Source organism: Xenia sp. Carnegie-2017, unplaced genomic scaffold (genome assembly GCF_021976095.1).
Source record: "Xenia sp. Carnegie-2017 unplaced genomic scaffold, XeniaSp_v1 HiC_scaffold_19, whole genome shotgun sequence".
NCBI lineage: Eukaryota > Metazoa > Cnidaria > Anthozoa > Malacalcyonacea > Xeniidae > Xenia > Xenia sp. Carnegie-2017.
Genome location: NW_025813481.1, coordinates 8206553 through 8227896, shown reverse-complemented (window position 1 = coordinate 8227896; position 21344 = coordinate 8206553). Strand labels below are relative to the sequence as shown.

General features: G+C 37.1%; 1 protein-coding gene across 2 annotated transcripts; it reads left to right on the top strand.

Moving 5' to 3' along the window:
- Window positions 1-4749: 4749 nt before the first annotated feature.
- LOC124438382 (glutamine-dependent NAD(+) synthetase-like) lies at window positions 4750-21324 on the top strand. 2 transcript variants are annotated; one of them, XM_046988514.1, is made up of 11 exons: window positions 4750-4983; window positions 5385-5638; window positions 5959-6222; window positions 6609-6789; window positions 8053-8280; window positions 9389-9643; window positions 11006-11237; window positions 13208-13409; window positions 13571-13809; window positions 14893-15275; window positions 20931-21324. In XM_046988514.1, exons 1-10 carry the CDS (start codon window positions 4773-4775, stop codon window positions 15260-15262), a joined length of 2436 nt encoding a protein of 811 aa, XP_046844470.1. In that variant the 5' UTR covers window positions 4750-4772; the 3' UTR covers window positions 15263-15275; window positions 20931-21324. The 2 variants fall into 2 exon arrangements, with proteins under 2 accessions (XP_046844470.1, XP_046844469.1); XM_046988513.1 differs by lacking the exon at window positions 20931-21324 and adding an exon at window positions 15423-16049.
- Window positions 21325-21344: the final 20 nt, after the last annotated feature.

Here is a 21344-nt window from a genome sequence, read left to right as displayed (position 1 = left end):
CTTGCTCTGGGCCGAAATTTTGTTTGGTTTGAATTCAAAAACAGTGATTATTTTTGTTTATATCGCTTTTTGAAAGATTGCTGATGCTCTGCTTACATTTTGGAAAAGTCACAATTAGACAGGTGCTACCATTGGGGTACCATAGGACCACCAGTGGTCCAGTGCCTTGGCCAAATAGCCAGTGAACTCTAAAACAACTGGAAGGCTAATCATTATACAAATGCCTAGACCAGTGAACTCCATATATATATATCTGGAATGATAACCACAATACATTTTATAGATATAAAATTGAAGCCAAAGTCCTAGTCTCTTGCGCGGTTTGTACGTCAGTTCCAGTCCTTCAAAGTCGAATATTCACGCGGTTTGAACGTCAGTTTCATTCCCCTGAGTGCCAAACATACACGGCCAATATAAATTTGAATACAAATTGCAAAAGCATAAACATATAAACAACATCACGACAAACAACACACGAGGCCAACTCATCGCAAAGGTTATTTTTACAGCTGAAACTTTACTACAGTGAGTTCGTTTTAACTTACAACTTGTAACGAGGAAAAGCCAACTGAAAATTACACTGTGTTTGCTAAAAAGACAATACAATAGAAAATATGACGAAAAAATATTCAAGCATAAATTTTTCTTTCGTCGGAAGGTAAACTTTCAAACGGAAAACAAAAAAGACAGTGTTTGTCTTTTTTGTCATTTAAGTGGATTTTAAGATCTGTTTTTCCGAATAAAAAAGAAACTTGAATATCCAGTTTCATAAAAAATATCGAGTCTATAACTCGCATTTTTACTTTTTACAGAGCGATTGTATTTTTCATCGATTTTGATAGTGCTTGAAACTTGAAATACTAAATGGTTGTCATCTCGATATCAATAATTGAATATCCTTAAAGACTTTGATATGTTTTAACAGAAAACCGCAGCGTTAGAGCAGATCGACTAAGTTCACCTCATCTTGCTTCTCGATTTATCACTTTGATTCACTTTCCGTGAACCTTTTCATTACAAACATTTCGTTATTTTTACGCTCTGATCAAGATCCGAACTCTACCATTACCAAGGGACAAATGATTTAAAAAAATAAAATGAACACGCGAGAGACTAGAGCCTGACGTGTGATGACGAATGATGACAACAAATATTTTTTTGGCTTCAATTTTTGGCTTCGGTTATCATTCCAGTTATTCAAATGTCGAGTTCACTGGCCTAGACTTGACTGAAGCCACTTAGCCGCTTCGCGTGTATCTCGCGTGGACTGTTTTATTTGCGCGACGGATTGTTTTGCAAAAACTGCTAACTTGGAAAAAGAATGCTAGCCTAAATGTTTTATTTTTTTCAAAACCGTTAGCAAAATTTGGTTAATTAATGTCTTAAGATGCACTGTGGACGTTCCAAGACATGTTTTGTATACGTAACGCTGTATTATATAAAACATAAAAGTGAGAACTTGCTTCGAAATATGAATTTCTTATTTGTCGTCGAAAGACCAAAAATTTAAGATAAAACTGATAACAGGTAGTCTGTATCTTTAAATGCTGTGCAAAATACACACAATCCACTTAATATAACATGTTTCATAGCAATTTTATTGTTTTTAAAGTTAGATTTGCTTAGTAAGAATTTCACATGCTCTTTTTGTAATGTGTGAAAGTGATGATTTGAAATTTTGAATTGTGGGTGATTGTTGGTTCTTGTCATTTACTTCTCCCACTTCTTAAGAACTGGTGGAAAATTTGACATACATCCACATTTGTGTATTGAGCATTTTATCAGCAAGTTCATGCTCATAAATAAATAGCCAAGTGTACACTATGACAAGTATTGCTAATATAACCTGCTCTACATAAATGCCAAAAAGCAACCCTCGTCCTCAGTGGTTTGAACCAGGGTTTTAAAATGATTTTAAAGCAGGCAAAGCTAAATTATGTATCAAAATTTTATAGTATATCATATTGATTGTAAAATTAGTTTTTTCTTGTAATACAGATGATGATAAATGTATATGTAATACATTATATTTTAGGATGTGTGTTTAAAATGTTTGGTCATATTTGTGAAAATATATGATGATTCTATAATATTAGGCTAATAATCTTTTTTATACCAAAAATCATGACCAGCCGACAATTTAAAGAAGTATAATATAAAACAAATTCCGAAGAAACAAGACATCTTGAGATTGCAAAATATGAATCAAGACAAGACGAGAAGTAAACTGTAATAAAGTAAATGGTTTGAACCCGGGAGTATCGTTATATGTTTGTAAATGATGATCGTCCAGGTTAATAAAGTCCTGAGAAGGACTATTTTTGATGTTGTTGACTTACGTTTCGACAACCTTAGCGGTAGTCATCTTCAGAGTCAAATGAGGAGTAAACGTCAGGTTAGCCGTATTTATTGTCTGGTTCTTACGTCATTGTATTGTGTGTACAGGAAATGTGCAGGAAATGTATTGTCATTGTGGATTAGTGTGAAGTGAAATATTTTATTTTTAGTTGTGATATGTGATTTAGGTGTGACGTTTTAGTTGTAATGTGTCAATTATGTATTGTCATTGTGAATTAGTTTGAAGTGTAATGTTTTAGTTGATCGTTTGTTTGTATTGTGAATAAGTCGTTTGTAAGGTGCCGGTAATTGCTGTGATCTGTTCAGGGGTTTGTTCCAAGTTGGTATACCAACTTTCTAATGTAAGCCGTTGTCTATAGTCAGTACTGTAAGTGATGCATTTTGCCGAGTCCCAGTCAATGTTGTGCTTTGTGATTCGGTGATGTTCGGCAATGTGATTAGTTTTGTCTTGTTTCTTAGTAGCTCGTTTGTGCTCAGTAAGTCTTATGTTTAAGTTCCTGCCAGTTTCCCCGATATAGAGGCGTGGCAGTCGGAGCAGTTTATTTTGTAAACTGCACCTTGTCGTTCGTTAGGTTGTTCTTTGTCCTTTATGTTCGTTAGTACTTGTCGTAATGTTGTGATTGGTTTGTGTGCGACACGTATGTTGTATGGTCGTAAGATACGCGAGATAGTCTCAGACGTACCTTTGATGTAAGGTATCGTTGCTGTTGTCACTGAGTTGTTCGTTTCGTTGGGTTCGTTGGGTTTGTAAGTGTTGCGTTTGATAAAGTCAGAGTTATAGTTGTTTTTGTCAAAAACACGTTTGAGATAGTTGTTTTCATTTTGTAGAGCGTCCGGTGAATCACATATGATTTGTGCACGTCTTGTTAATGTTCTGATTGTGGTGGCTTTGTGTGATGTAGGGTTGTAAGATGATTGGTCTAGTAGTCGGTCAGTATGTGTTGGCTTGCGATAAACTGTTGTTCCTAGTTTTTGATTGTCATGTTTAACCAAACAGTCGAGAAGTAAACTGTAAATTTTCGACTTTATTTCAAAGTCATCCTCAGACAGAATGAGGATGACTTTCTGTCTGAGGATGACTTTGAAATAAAGTCGAAAATTTACAGTTTACTTCTCGTCTTGTTTTGATTCATATTTTGCAATCTCAAGATGTCTTGTTTCTTCGGAATTTGTTTTATATAATCTTTTTTATATACTTGTATTACAGTACAATTTTTGCTCAAGTGTTTCAAAAGTTATGAATACGGAATGTCATTTGTGTTTTTGTCTTTTTTTAAATGGGTATTGACTGTTTTTTAATATTGTCTCTTTTATGGTGCAACTAATAATAACACAATAGTATGGCATAACAATTTTTTTTAAAACGAACTCAAAATATTTTTTTGCTAATATTATGAAATATTTTGCAAAGTGTTTTTCTTTTTTTTATGCTCTGAACTTTCAAAAAGGACTGGGGCGAGCTAATTTTGCTCGGAAACACAAAATTTACCGAAAAACAGCGTTTTTTGCCCTGACAGCTTCATTTTCAAAGATTCAAACAATATTATAAGGATGGACAAGTGTGTTTTACATCCTTTTAATGAAAAAAAACGAGAGGTGTCAGTTTTGTATTCAAGTTATAAGGCATGTTTTCACGTGCCAAAACAAAGTTCGCTTTTCATCCTTCTAAAAAGAAGCTTAAACATGTACAAATGTCGTTCAAACTTGTTTTATATTGAAGTCTAAACATTGTTCAAGGTTTTTTGACACTAAGCAGGCTCAAAGACCACTGTTTTTTGCAAAATATCCGGCAATTTCGAAGTGATATATTTCGCCTCCGTACCCTCAATGGCGGCGATCATGCAGGCTTCAAAGATGGCGTCCAAGTTAGCCTTCCAGTTGTTGTAGAGTTGTTGTAGAGTTGTTGTAGAGTTCAAAAACAGTGATTATTTTTGTTTATATCGCTTTTTGAAAGATTGCTGTTGCTCTGCTTACATTTTGGAAAAGTCACCATTAGACAGGTGCTACCATTGGGGTACCATAGGACCACCAGTGGTCCAGTGCCTTGGCCAAATAGCTTAAACAAAAATCGCGCATGCGTGACGTTTTGTTGAAAAACAAATGTCATTAATGTATTTTGCAATTGTTAAATCGCAAAAAAGGCAAAATCACATCACAGTCTCACAATCATTTTTGCAGACGTAAGTTTAATTTAATTGTGTTTTAATCAATGACATTTTCTCGTATTTTTCTCCTTTGGAAAGCCATGAAAACGCACGACCAACTTTCGCTTACTATTTCTATATGACGAAATCAAGTTAATAATCAAACAATTTACTTGTAGTCCCTGACGTACATTCATAACATATGTAAATCAGGGGGAGTTTATAATGCCCTTTTTAGCGCGACTAAATTCAAAACAATAACATTCCAATATGATTCACGAAGCGAAAGCACAGTGTCCATTCATTCAAAATTGTCGAAGCTCTTCCGTGATGGCTTGTAGAAAGATTACTCTAGCTGTGTGCTCGCTAAATCAATGGGCCTTGGACTTTGAAGGCAATCTGAAGCGAATCCTACAAAGTATTGGCGAAGCGAAAGAAAAAGGGGCTTGCTACAGATTGGGTCCAGAGTTGGAAGTGTCAGGTGAGATGATTTTATTCGAACCGAAATTGTCTTTGGATTCATACTTTGTTTTGTGTAGGACTCGCAAAGTTTATCTTGAACCTAGATGCTTTCTTGCGTCTTGCAATAAATTTAAATTTCATCGTTAATTTTGCTCAATCGAGAGGCCGAAGCTGGTATTTAACAAAACGAAAGATACATAGCGAAAGTGAAACAGCAATAGTATGAGTCTTTCCTCGTTAAATGTACGTGTTAGCATTTTAACAAATCAAAGTTACGAAGTGCTTAAATGCTCAAACAAAGTGTTTCGAAAATAGTCTCAAAATAACTGAAATTTTCTTGTTTCGTCTGCTGTCAGGTGACAGCTCGGTCGTGTTGAACATGCCTACCCTCAATGAAGTATATTCAATGTATTTACACAGGTTATAGTTGCGAGGATCATTTTTTCGAGGATGATACATTCATGCACTCATTTCAAGTTCTGGAAAGTATTCTTAAGTCTCCAGTTGCCCAGGATATTATCTGTGACATCGGCATGCCAGTCAAGCACAAGAATGTGCGATACAATTGCAGGGTGATATTTTACAATTGCAAGATATTGTTGATTCGGCCTAAAATGATAATGGCAAATGATGGCAACTATCGCGAGCTTCGATGGTTTTCACCTTGGGAAAAGGTACATATGGTTTCTTGCATGAAAGGTTCCTTGTTATAGTTCTTGGGCTAGCAACAGGCTTCTTGTTAATGACAATGAAAATGCAACCAAAACTTTGTTTATCTCAAAATTTTTAAATTTACTTTGTGTTAGCCCAATGATTGTTTACAAAAGTCTCAAGGTTGCTGCAATTTTCCTGCCTTTTATCAACGATGATGTTAGTTGAGTAGCAATCATCTAGTAATTGAGGAGTGCTGGTATATTTTTGTTGCATGACTATTTTGGCAATTATGAGTGCTTACAACATGCTCAATGACTAGTTTTGCCATATTTGCTCCCAGACAAGGCAAACAGAGGATTTTATGCTACCCAAGAGCATCAAGGAGATAACTGGGCAAACAAGTGTTCCCTTTGGCGATGCAGTTATCTCTACCAATGATGCCACTTTCGGAACAGAATTATGCGAGGAAATGTTCGTCCCGAATTCGCCGAGCGTACACATGGGTCTTGATGGTATTGAAATATTCACCAACCCAAGTGGAAGCTATCATGAACTGAAAAAACTTCAGAAGAAAATAGACTTGATTCAGAGTGCAACGAAGAAGGTGAAATTTTTTATTTTTTATTAGAATAAGATGTTGCTTGGTGTTTTTTTACAACACTTAAGCCCCCAATGCTGATGACAATGAGTAATGTCAGATGATTTTGCCAAAGCTGACCATCATTAGGATTGCAATATTAACTCCCTGAATTTCCTTCTCTCAGCAAAGCTTTTGGTCTTAACCAGTGGCACTAGCATGATATTTTTTGTGACGAATTTCCCTTGATATAACTTTTAAATTACATTTTGACGTTAAGAATATTTTGAGTTTTAAAAATGAAGAACATAGTAAAGAAAATATTGGGGTGTTGCCCCCCCTGGTCATGCCAACGCAAAGATTATTTTATAAATGGAAAACATGATTCAGGGGGGTAATCATTTTGACTTTAGACCGGGGGCGTGTACTTGTATGCTAATGCGAGAGGATGTGACGGTGGTCGGATCTACTTCGACGGATGCTCGTTTATCGCCGTCAATGGCGAAGTTGTTGCCCAAGGGGAGAATTTTTCTCTCCAAGAAGTTGAGGTGGTCACGGCAACCTTGGATTTGAATGACGTTTCGACGTATCGAGGTAAATCTATTCTCCACGTTTCGACGTACCGAGGTAAATTTATTCTCCACGTTTCGACGTACCGAGGTAAATTTATTCGCCACGTTTCGACGTACCGAGGTAAATTTATTCTCCACGTTTCGACGTACCGAGGTAAATTTATTCGCCACGTTTCGACGTACCGAGGTAAATTTATTCTCCACGTTTCGACGTACCGAGGTAAATTTATTCTCCACGTTTCGACGTACCGAGGTAAATTTATTCGCCACGTTTCGACGTACCGAGGTAAATCTATTCTTCACGTTTTGACGTACCGGGGTAAATCTATTCTTCACGTTTCGACGTACCGGGGTAAATCTATTATTCACGTTTCGACGTACCGGGGTAAATCTATTCTTCACGTTTCGACGTACCGGGGTAAATCTATTCTTCACGTTTCTGACGTACCGGGGTAAATCTATTATTCACGTTTCGACGTACCGGGGTAAATCTATTATTCACGTTTCGACGTACCGAGGTAAATCTATTCTTCACGTTTCGACGTACCGAGGTAAATCTATTCTTCACGTTCGACGTACCGAGGTAAATCTATTCTTCACGTTTCGACGTACCGAGGTAAATCTATTATTCACGTTTCGACGTACCGGGGTAAATCTATTATTCACGTTTCGACGTACCGAGGTAAATCTATTCTTCACGTTTCGACGTACCGAGGTAAATCTATTATTCACGTTTCGACGTACCGGGGTAAATCTATTATTCACGTTTCGACGTACCGGGGTAAATCTATTCTTCACGTAATCTCCGCTATTTTGTATGGAGCTATTAACCAACTCCGTTTTCGAATTGACATAGACGCTGACGTGAACAAAACACTGACAAATCATATTCTGTTATATTTTTTACCATCCTTCTCAGAGATAAAAAGCCCACTGTGCTGTGTCACCTGTGTGACTTGCGAAAATTGACATTTGCTTTATTGATTTCAAAAATGTCACATTTGTCCTTTCATACAGCAAAGTAATGAAAAATACTTGAATCGCTACATTCAATAATTCTATCTTGAATTGAAATAGACGTTTCATCATACGTTATATCACACATCATACAAACTTTTTAAACATATTTCCCTTCAGGCTTTATTTCAAGGAATTGCCCGCGGTTACAGATAGCTCGACCGGTTTTTTGTATAAAAGAAGTTTCTGTCAATATAAAAATAAAAATGTACCGTTTAAACACTTGTAATTCATTTGTCGAAGGATTGCTATTGTATTGTTTCCTTAGGAAAGACTAGTTCGTGTCAAAAACAGGCCGCCAAGTCGGATAAGCGATATCATCGGCTTTACCTTGATCAATACTTGTGCAAGGATGACCCGCTCATGCCCGTAAATGAGCCCGTGGAAATTAAAGTGCTTACTAATGAGGAAGAGATAAGTCTTGGTCCCGCTTGTTGGATGTGGGATTACTTGAGGCGGAGTGGTATGGCTGGTTTCTTCTTGCCGCTCAGTGGAGGTAAGTTGTTTGTGGGTAAAAAGAACAGGAATTGAAGGAATACAATTAGCTCTGGGAAGGGATATCCACGTGGTATTCTACAGCGACATATGGGAACAATCGGCATTATGACGTAAGATTGTGGTTATCGAGGATACAATGATGCGTGAAAGTGACTGTTGGGAAGTTTGAGAAGGAATGTGGATATTGGGGATACGATGATGCGTGAAAGTGACTGTTGGGAAGTATGAGTAGGAATGTGGATATTGGGGACACGATGATGCGTGAAAGTGACTGTTGGGAAGTATGAGTAGGAATGTGGATATTGGGGACACGATGATGCGTGAAAGTGTGGGAAGTATGAGAAGGATGTGGATATTGGGGACAATGATGATGATGAATTATGGAATGGGATATTGGGGATGATGATGCGTGAAAGTGACTGGAAAGGAAAGTGGAATGGATATTGGGATAATGATGATGCGTGAAAGTGACTGTTGGTATGAGAAGGAATGGATATTGGGGATACGATGATGCGTGAAAGTGACTGTTGGGAAGTATGAGTAGGAATGTGGATATTGGGGATACGATGATGTTGAGAGTGTAAGTACAGTGTGATTATTATAAGTATGACGTGATAAAGCGGTTGTGAGCGGGAAGTTGCCATGATATATTTAAGAAATAAAAGATGTTTTCGTGTTTGCACGGGCTGATGCAAACCGAGGAGACTTTTGGGAGAACTCGAGAGCAGATTAGTGGAAGCCCGAGACCGAATGTCGAGGGTCAGCACCTGCTCGAGAGTTCTCACAAATGTCTCCGAGGTTTGCATAGGCCAGTGCAAACACAAAAAACATCTTTTATTTCTTTTATAAAATAACAATAATGCGAGAAGGACAAATTTAATTTGTCCTCTAAAATGTATTCATGATCGATTTGCAAATTCTCTTTGACTGATTGATTGTTTTGATTGATTTGATTTGTTGAACTCAGATGTGTTTTGCACAGGCTAATGCTAACACGGCTCTAGACCAATCACCGCACGCGTTTTATTGTTTTAATTTATAAACAACGATAACAGTTACGCTAAAAACTAAATCACGAACATTTATTTTTATGAAATCACCAACAGGTATTGATAGCTCATCCGTCGCCTGTTTGGTTGCTTCTATGTCGCGTTTGGTCTGTCAGGCGGTGAACAATGGGAATGCACAGGTACTAGAGGATGTTAGGAGGATAGTGGGAGATACGGGATATATACCGACCAACCCGAACGAGTTTGCCAATCGTATCTTCGTTACGTGTTATATGGGTAGTGAAAATTCCTCGGAGGAAACGCGTACTCGTGCCAAAGAATTGGCTAGTGATGTGGGCAGTTATCATATGGGTAAGGACCGCTAACCATATATGTTGATCCGGTTGAAGCTGTAGGCCTGGAACTCCTTTTTAAAGGATGGCACGTATTAGGATGAAAAATATTGGTTTTCCAAATTCATCTCAATTTTTGAAGTATTTTCTTCGGCGTTTTCGAATACTAATTTGCGCAATTTCACCAGTTTCTTCATCTAAACTTTGCCGTGCGCGCTGCAAGGAATTTCACGTTTTTAGTATCAAATTCTGCCAGCCCATTTTTCAGAAATAACGGCTTTTGTTGACAAAAGTCTAGTGTTTGCGTTCGGCCTGTTTAGTGCAAGCAATGATTCTTGCTTGAATCACTAGAAGGGTTGGGCGATAATCAAACAATCAGCTCACGGTCATTTTTAAGGAAATTATCACGATATTCGATAATATCGTGATAAATACAATAGAAAAAGCACCACATAATTTTTAAATTTTGATCAATAAAATGAACTAAACATAAACAGCAAAGTAAAGTTTTATGATAGTTCCTTAATATTCAATAACAGTTACCCGCTGACACAAATGCCGTGGGCACACACCGCAAGCAAAGCCTGCATTTTTATTGTTCAGCGATCAATACATAAATATCAGTGATTAATTCCAACTTATGTACTTTTCTGTAGTATTATTTTGGTAAATTCGTGTTTGAGCAACAATTTTTCGCAATAAAAATAATCATTTCAGGTTTTATAAAAGCTAAATGTACACAAAATCAAAGCAATATCATAATAATCATCAAACATGACGATGACTTCGATAAATCGTTACTCAAGTTTCCTCCTTCGATACGATAACCGCGTAAGGAAAATAACGCAATAAATCGATTTATCGAAACATCGCCCAACCCTAATCACTATATTGTAAAAAAAGGACATTTTGTCTATTTCTTTCTCGACGTTGCTTATTCCAAAATAAGAATTTTGCAATTCGAATCATTTTATCGTAAAAGATCAATTTCTATGCTTTTCATTGATTGAATATGATTATGAATAACTTGGAATGAGTGAATTATGAATGATTCCAAATCATGAATGTTCATAAAATATTAATTTGAATGATAAGGAATGACTATAGCTACCGACGTTGTTTGTAAAAGAACTATGAATGATTGTAAATGATCGTAAATGATTCTAAATGTTTAATTTGAACACTTTAATTATGAAGAATGATTACGAATCACCGACACTGATTATGAATAAATTATGATTTTTTAATCATCCACGAATGCTTCCAAATTATTATGAATTACCGAAATCGATTATGAATGAATTATGAACGATTCCAGAAGATTATGATTGATCATAAATGATTGCAAATGATAATAAATGATTTTTTTTGGCACGTTTAGATTTAAAAATCGACAACATTGTGCTTGCTTTCCTTGGTGTGTTCTCTGCTTTCACTGGAAGAATGCCTCAATTTGGGGTGAACGGTGGTACGGACAGAGAGAATCTCGCGATGCAGAACATTCAAGCGCGTATACGCATGGTTTTGGCTTATCTTTTCGCTCAACTTATTATGTGGGTAAGAGGTAGAAATGTTGGACTGTTGGTTCTTGGCTCTGCAAACACAGATGAAAGGTTAGATGGCGGGAGATGAGTTTCGTTTGATTTAGTAACGGCTGCGACCTATTTGCCGTAATCTCTAATTTTTAACCATTGTAGTTTGGTAAGGAAAACCATAGACTTTAAAGGGAGTTTGCAAGGACGATCTTCTCTCTTACAACCAACGATTAAACCTCGTATTTTGACTTGTAGTTATAAGTGAGAATATTCTACTTCATACCACCAATAGAACTTTGACTTGTTCCTAGATGAGAGAAATGTCTACTTTATAACCACCAATAGAACTTTGACTTGTTCCTAGATGAGAGAAATGTCTACTTTATAACCACTAATAGAACTTTGACTTGTTCCTAGATGAGAGAATTGTCTACTTTATAACCACAAATAGAACTTTGACTTGTTCCTAGATGAGAGAATTGTCTACTTTATAACCACCAATAGAACTTTGACTTGTTCCTAGATGAGAGAATTGTCTACTTTATAACCACCAATAGAACTTTGACTTGTTCCTAGATGAGAGAATTGTCTACTTTATAACCACCAATAGAACTTTGACTTGTTCCTAGATGAGAGAATTGTCTACTTTATAACCACTAATAGAACTTTGACTTGTTCCTAGATGAGAGAAATGTCTACTTCATACCACCAATAGAACTTTGACTTGTTCCTAGATGAGAGAAATGTCTACTTTATAACCACCAATAGAACTTTGACTTGTTCCTAGATGAGAGAAATGTCTACTTTATAACCACCAATAGAACTTTGACTTGTTCCTAGATGAGAGAAATGTCTACTTTATAACCACCAATAGAACTTTGACTTGTTCCTAGATGAGAGAAATGTCTACTTTATAACCACCAATAGAACTTTGACTTGTTCCTAGATGAGAGAAATGTCTACTTTATAACCACCAATAGAACTTTGACTTGTTCCTAGATGAGAGAAATGTCTACTTTATAACCACCAATAGAACTTTGACTTGTTCCTAGATGAGAGAAATGTCTACTTTATAACCACCAATAGAACTTTGACTTGTTCCTAGATGAGAGAAATGTCTACTTTATAACCACCAATAGAACTTTGACTTGTTCCTAGATGAGAGAAATGTCTACTTTATAACCACCAATAGAACTTTGACTTGTTCCTAGATGAGAGAAATGTCTACTTTATAACCACCAATAGAACTTTGACTTGTTCCTAGATGAGAGAAATGTCTACTTTATAACCACAAATAGAACTTTGACTTGTTCCTAGATGAGAGAATTGTCTACTTTATAACCACCAATAAAACCATAGACTTGGACTGGTTTTTTGAAGTTAGAATGCTCTGCTTTACAAGTGCCAAGAAAAAACACAGAATTGTTTTCTAACTGTTTGTTAGGAGGGGAAAAGTTCTCTTTTGCAACCAGCGATAAAACCATGGACTTAAGACTCTTTTACACTCATCGCAAAATGCTCTCGCTGCGAGCTTGCGATTTTGTTCGCGCGATCGACAAATTTTGTTCAAATAACTGTGCTGCAAATCATGGTAAGCTCCCTGCGAGTAACTCGCGGGTATGTTTTGCGTTGAGTGGAAAAGAGCCTTTAGACTAGTAGTTTGCAAGAACATAAAACCATTTGTTGGTTGTTATAATAGAATCCATTTACCGGCCGACAATTTTATGTAGTATAATAAGAAACATACACCGAATAAAAGGTGCATGTTTAACTCAATATTTGAAAAACAAACAAGACAGTAATATTTCGAATTTTTTGCAAGTTCATTATCCGACTCTGAATTGAAAAACTGCGAGTATGATGATGAACTTGCGTTAAATTCGAAATATTGCTAAATGGAAAACAGTCTAGTTAGTTCCTCAAATATTGAGTTGAACATGAACCTTTTATCGGTAGTTAGAATATGTTTCCTTGCTACCATGTGTTTATAAAAACATCGTATCGTCTATTTGAACAAATCGTCAATCTTTCTTCTATTTTTTCCCTAGCTTGCGTGGATATTTGACGAAATACGACTGCTCGAGTGCCGATTTAAATCCCATCGGTAGCATCAGTAAGGCGGATTTAAGATCATTCGTGCTCTATTGCATGGAGAATTTTCACTTTACCTCGCTCATATCCATACTGGATGCACCACCTGCCGCCGAGCTCGAGCCCCTGGCTAACGGTCAAATCCAACAGATGGATGAGGTAATGTGGTATTTAATGTTTCAAATTCAGTTTACGTGGAATATGGAATCCTGTATGTGGAATCCGTTATCTAATCAGTGAAATTCAGATTACAAGTACTGCACCAACGTACGTAATGCTTGCGAAATTCGTTCATTCTTGTGTATTTTCTCATACACCAGGAGGATATGGGGATGACATACGAAGAGTTGTCGGTATTCGGGAGCCTTCGCAAGATACACTCGTGCGGGCCATATCGCATGTTTTGCAAACTGTGCGATTCATGGCGCAGAAGACACGAACCTTCTGTGATTGCCGAGAAAGTGAAAAAGTTTTTCAAATATTACGCCATAAACCGGCACAAAATGACCGTGATTACTCCAGCTTACCACGCGCAATCTTATTCCCCAGATGACAACAGGTGAGACAAAAGTGCACGTACATTGAGTCTCGTTTTTACTGTATCGTAAAAAATAGCAAGGAAAATTTGTCAAAGCGATATCGGTATACGTGTACACGATTGGCTGTGGATAGCGTTACAGCAAAATTTTTTCCGTTGTGTACGATGTTAAAGGTAAACAATTAAATACGATTTGTTGGTAATACCGTCAGTGCAAACTAATTAGACACGATTGGCTGTGAATTCCGTCAAAGTAAAATAATTTATCAATATTGGATGTTGGTGCCCCTGACGTTTGGCTCATTTCCAGTCGGTGCAAGTTTTCGCGCGATCGTCTTTTTGCGAACACTTTCTTTTGAATTGTGTGCAACAATGTGAATACAATTGAAAAAAAGTGATATGAAAAAGTCGATCGCGGGATAATTTGCACTGAATGGAAATCGGCCTTAACAAACAGGCATTTAACACACCTCGAATTTTACACAGACATTTAACGTACTACAAGTTTTACACAGACATTTAACGTACTACAAGTTTTACACAGACATTTAACGTACTACAAGTTTTACACAGACATTTAACGTACTACAAGTTTTACACAGACATTTAACGTACTACAAGTTTTACACAGACATTTAACGTACTACAAGTTTTACACAGACATTTAACGTACTACAAGTTTTACACAGACATTTAACGTACTACAAGTTTTACACAGACATTTAACGTACTACAAGTTTTACACAGGCATTTAACGTACTACAAGTTTTACACAGACATTTAACGTACTACAAGTTTTACACAGACATTTAACATACTACAAGTTTTACACAGACATTTAACGTACTACAAGTTTTACACAGACATTTAACGTACTACAAGTTTTACACAGACATTTAACGTACTACAAGTTTTACACAGACATTTAACATACTACAAGTTTTACACAGGCATTTAACGTACTACAAATTTTACACAGACATTTAACGTACTACAAGTTTTACACAGACATTTAACATATTTCGAATTAGTTAGCATCTCTCAATAAAACGATCATGCTCAAATGTTTTCCTTTTTTTTAACATATGTTTTTCACCATGATAGATTTGACCTACGCCCATTCCTGTACAGAGTCGCGTGGAAGTGGCAGTTCCGATGTATCGACGAGCAAGTTCAACGTGCCAACGAACAGTTGGAACAGGTCATGCGCACAAGCGACACACAAGAACCTTTCTCAATAGTTGAGACTAATGCACCAACTAACGTAAATACCGTAGACGAACAAAGCGCCGAGACTCGAACAAACATCAAAACTGAAAAGGATTTCACCGAGGAACAGGATGATGTCAGCAGGAGGTTGAAACCGTTGACCCAAATTGAAAAAAAGCGTAAGCTTGCAACAGCACCTTCTTATCCCAAAGTGAAGTTGGTCAGTCTTGCGCCACCTTCTTCTGGTTACCGATTTTCTAAATAACATCCACGTCAAGGTAAGAAACGGATGTTTTCGAGAAAGTTCAACGTGCTTCGGAATAAATGTTTTCCAATGAGGAATACAGCGTCGTGCTTGTTGCTTTTCAGTTTCGATATTTGATTGGTCGAGATAAGGTAAGATTAAGCTGTTGCTTTCTTTTTAGCTGTTGGTCGTACAGTTCAGTGCTGTCCTGACTGAAAAGAACTGTTTGTGTTAGACACTTGTCGTCGTCGATGTAGACAGACCTCGGGACTCTTCTAATCTGGACGATCAAGCACCATAAACATGTTAACGATACTTCCTGGTTCAAACCCTGCACTTTGTTGTTTTTTTGTAACAGTACTTGCACCGCACCATAGCTAAATGCTCGCCATGTTCAATGGTGGTTTTCCTTTACACCATATACCTTGCACAATAAACGCATTCGTCGCCTACAATTCAAGACAAAGTCATCGCTAGAATGTTAGAAAATTGAAAAAAACTACAACGCGAGCGTCAGTCAAAATGTGAAGCTGTGTTACGTTTTTTCGTGGTTTTTGTTCGCTGTACTATGTTGATCGTTGTGCAAAAAAACCACGAAAAAAAACACTGAAAATACGAAACTCCAGCTTTACAATGCATGGGAGATAAACACGCGATAAATTTTTTTATATGAAATGGGCAACAGCTACGGCTTGTAGGTACAAACAACATACGTATGCTTTACACATGTAAACACTCACATAATTTTCAAGTTTTTTCATAAGAAATTTTAAATAAGACTGTTTTAATAAATATCGCCAAGCACAAATTTTTTCGTTCATTAATTCACTTTGAAAGATAGAAAGCTTAACTGCATCGCATCTGGATTTCCTCTGCCCGGTATGGACGGAAAACTGTAATAGGTAAAGGCATGCAAGCATGCGCAGAAGAAAATTTGGCTTAAACGAAAGTGTTAAGTGAACATTTTGCCGAGGGAATCACACCTTTTGACTTTTCAACCAATTATAAACAAGGAGACTTGGAATTACATTCAAGATAGTTAGCATTGATTGATGCAACTGATGATGAGTTATCGCTTTAAAGCGTATGAGTGTCAATAATGATCATGTTGCAGCCAATAATATCTCAAAGCAATAAATTAAGAGATATGAAAATGGCGGTAGTGATAATGTGTTTGGTATTGATAATGTCCGTGCGACGTTCGATCTTTCAATGCCGACAGATTTTGGGCAAATTCGATAAAGGAGCGAAAAAATATTGCTATACTTGAAAAATTCAATGTTTACGTTGAAAGACTTGGCGCCAAGGTAGTTGGAAATCTTCATTTTCCATCAATATCTCGAAGGAGAAGTCCAATCTTCACTTAAATCATTTACAAAGTTTATGTACGTACAAAACCCGGAAAAGCTATCTCTGCATCAATGTCAAACCATAATCTATAAAACACAATGTACAAAAGCCGGAAAAGCTTCAATGACGAAAAATAATCTACAAAACATAATGTAGAAAAACAAAATCTTATAGCTTCATTTGACCTAGACATATTTATTTACAAATTTATTAACTCTGTCATTTTCTTAAAAAACTAACATCTTCATGAGTTTTTCTGGCGTATCTAAATGCTCTGCCGGGCATATTGGATTAATTTTGTCCATGAAAACTGCGAATTCGTGAAACGAGTCAATACAATCCCATTCAATGTTCAACGACGCTTCCGTGGAGTGGTTTTTCCTCTTCGCCGTACCACGATTAGTTTCGTTAACTTGAGAATTTCCATGTCCACGATTTCTTATTAAGTTACGGTCGCTTTCGACCGCAAAAACGTGTTCACTAACTGAAGCGCTTTTGCGTTGAGTTAAATTTTTTCCTTTCTTGCCCGAGTAATTTCTGCTCGTGTTGTGTTGGCCATAACTCGCTGTCGCGAACCGTTGGTTCTTCCATCCATTCCATTGGTTCAAAAGACAGTCACGGGCTTGGGACGATTGATCAGAGTTGCCTCTTGAGTTCCTTTCCATTAGTTAAAATCTGTGTGTAATTACCTTAAGAGCTTGCGATCTCTTTGTTGCTTTTTCCAAGGAAAAATCTTGATTTTTAGCGTAATGAATATATATTTTTTTAAGTATCAACAATCGATACGATTTTGAAATTTCTCAATCTCGACCTCGAGACATCAGTATAAGTTTCTTTCTTTTTCCCGTTCGGCCGCCGGCCGCCCTTTCCACTTTCTTCTTCGAATAGTCGAAGTTTTGAGATTGATTGACGAAGCGCAAAAGATGTTGTCTTTTATGCTGAAGCAATGTGGGAATCATTTCGAAAATTACACCTGTCTTCTCTTGGATTGTATAATGATCGAGAGATCCTTCTCAGCTTGTGCACGGGGAAACATCTGCTTTGGCTTTTGTCTTGTAATAAAGCATGTTACAGATGCGCGATTACAAGCCTGGCAACACACGATTACGCGATAAAGGAAACACGAGGTTTCAACTCTCATGTCCTTTTGTACAACGTGACCGGAGCCAAGCGGCATGCTTGCCAGGTAAAGATGTCGACGGCTGCCAAAATATTTCGTTGAATGTGAGCCATGTTATTAAAATAAACCAGTATGCGACTTCCAGTTTCTTGGAGAAGAGTCCCATACAGTTTTAGGTGCTAATGTTTGTAGGCTGTCGACATGACCCGCTCGCGGGCATGACAAAATATGGCATTGCATGAATGATGCTGGGAAAACGAAATCATTCAATGATCAATTCAGCAAATTCGCTTTGTTTACACGCCATATTATAGAAAATGTGAAGAACCGGCTTTTGCGAGTTAGAAATGCTTAGGGATTTTCCGTAATGAGTGTTTATAAGATACGGCTCCTTCAGTTCTTTAACACCGAATCCCTGTCATTTTACGTTATTACGTCAATTATCCCACATGGCGATAAATGAACTCGGCGAAGGTAGCATTCATGTATACGCTTGTCGTATTTGATTCGTGCTATGCTTCAACTTGTATAATAGAGAGACGGTTTCGCAATTTTCGGCGTATGTACATGACAATATTGAGGAGAGAAAAAGATAGTTTTATGAGAAATTGTCGAAACCGAGCTGTCGAAATATCTAAAAACGATGCACTTTAAATGGATCGTCAAAAATGGGAAAAATTTATTGTAGGTTGTCTGTCCGATTCGTCTTTCTCTACATCAGTGAATTGTGATTTAAATCGTTTGAATCTTCACAGCAATTTTGTGACTATGGGTGACGAAATGTAAAGTGACCCCGTACAACTGCATATAATTAAAATTTAAACCGTTGCCTGATGAAATCATTGGCAAAAGCTGCTTGAACGAGCCAAGACGTAATTATCAGATACTTTATATTTGAACACTGCGCAATCTAACAATACGACGCGTGTCCTTTAGAAAGATTCATGTTCAAACAAAGGAAGCAAGCGACTCCCTTTCCCATGCCATTTGCACAAACGCTTCTCTTTGTATGGCATTTAAATGAAATTTGCATAGCATTCGTCTTAAAAAAACTTGTGCCTTCAACTCAATGTTCTTCCTGATCACGAGTTTCACAGCTCACAGCAGTTGTACGGGGATTATAGTGTCAAATATAGTAATGACTTGAGCATGTTTGACAATACTTGGCCAACATATATTCAAATAAGAATCGCGGATTGTTAATGAAAACGATGCTAATCTCTAAACGTTTGTAATAATTTGATAGGCAAAACGCGTGCTTATGGAAATATTAATGAACGTTGAACGCTGAATTTTCCTTGAGAATTTTTATTTTTTGTTTGCGTTTGAAACGAAAGCTTAATTGAAGCATGAAAATGAGAAGTTTTCCTTCATAAGGGAATGCTTTTCGTTCCACGGGGATGTCTATTACCTATTAGTAGAACTTGCTCCTCAGTCAAGAAAACTTTCACGAAACACTTTCTCAAAACTTGCTACATGACGCTTTACTCATATATGTGTAGTTTTGTTCCATTTATTTTAAACAAACTTGACGTTGAAAAGTTGCGTTTGTGAAATTGACTGTTGTCTTTAGAGTTAACTATACGAGCCATCGCTACACTTAGCTTCAAAAGCATATCATTGTAAAATGAACATCTGCCCTGTGCAGGTTTTGTGTCTTTGTCAATAGCAACGAGTCGTAGTTGTGTGTTTTATGTACGATTTGACTATCATTGTTATCTTTTTAGCTTGATGTTTTCAATCTGCAATCTTTAACAAATGTAGATATAATTATTTAAATCAACCCGTGTTTTTGATATCGCCGTAGTTCTTTAGGGAGAAGCAATTTTCTTTTTTATCACTCAATCGTAGGTCTATCAATCGCAATCTCGATCCTAAAACACAAGATCATATCTGTCTATTTCGACATCTGTTCAAAAAGTTCGCGCGTGTCGTGAAAGTCATTCATACAGTTTCGTCCCTTCGCGGTGACTTTGCATAGCAGCGTAGCCACTGCGAAGCTTTGCCTTTAATGCTGATTGCGATACATCATGGCGATCACTTGAAAGATGGCCTACAGAACACGATCAGACAGAGACGATCGTGTTGAAACACTTTCCAGGCAATTGACACGATCGCTTTTATTTCCAAAAATTCGATGGGGGTGTTATAGGAGCTAATCCTTAGAATTCTTGAAAACATTTTCACACGATTTCAACGATTGAGAATTGTAATAAAAATTGATGCATCGGAATCCAAGAAAGAGTGAAAGGCTATGCTTCTCCGCAAAACGTAAATATACGTCGATATCTTCGTAAATAGAAGTCGATAGCATAATGCTTTAACCAACAACTACAAACAATAACGACCTTATTTAACAACATTTGAGAAATTAACCTTCCACTCCTCTTCCTTGTAAACGAGACAAGTTTACTCAAAAGCAGAGAGCCTTATGCGCTACAAGTCCCGGGCTTGTGACCGGTACAGCAGAGTTAAAAGGTAAAAGATTTATCATAGATTAATCAACTGAATATTCCTGCTCATTTTTGTTTGGAAGCATGCTAAACAGTTCATATGGACAAAGCTCGAACTGAACAGAGAACTTTTAACTCTGCTATACCGGTCACAAGCTCGGAACTTGTAGCGCATAAGGCTCTCTGCTTTTGAGTAAACTTGTCTCGTTTACAAGGAAAAGGAGTGGAAGGTTAATTTCTCAAATGTTGTTAGATAAGGTCGTTATTGTTTGCAGTTGCTGGTTAAAGCATTATGCTATCATTCTTTTTGTTTAATAACATTCCAACCATTTAACCTTGTGGAAACAGAAGTCGATTTTACTCATTTTGACCGTCTTCCATATAGATAGGCAAAATGCGGAGTGTGGTACTGACAGCAACAGATTGATTCGTTGGTCTTTGCCGTCTACTGTGCTTATATAACACGTCACTTGTTGCAGTTTGGAACGACTTTATAGATGCCCATGAAAGCGTCAATATTTTCGGAAACGATTTTTTTAAATGCCTATTGTATGAAAACAGTCTATATATTGGCCCGAGTGCGCAAGATCTTCGGTTTAAATATCTGAGTCTCGCTGTTTGAACTATTGCCATCGCTTTATCAATACGATGAAATCTTCATGTAATATTTTACCCTCAAGCATCGTGGATGATAATGAGTTTCATATGCGGCAAACACTCGGGAATTTAAGGTGGATTTCATATCATTTTTAACTTGCTTTTCTAGCACGTGTCATGACTCGTGATGATCTCAAGTGGAACCGCGAAACATGGAAGTTATGTGATATGATCCGAATACATTCGAGTTGTGGACACTTGGAGCACGTCTTAGGTGTTAGCTACTTCCGGTCTTTGCGATGCATGAGCTTCGAGCTCGTACCTCAATAATTTATAACAAAAAGTTGGTAAATACCGAAGGAGCAAAAGCTTGCGAGTTATATTTTTCGAAACGAAAGCAAAATGATTAGTTTCTGTTGGGTGGTAAGTCGCCTGCAAAGATTCTTACTGTAATTTAATGATTTAAAGAGTGAGCCTTGGTCCAGACCAACAAATTTTACTCCATATGCTAGTTGATTGTATTTGAGCTTTAAAAAAATATATTGCTTTAATATTGCAGGATACATTGCTTGGAGTTGTTTAC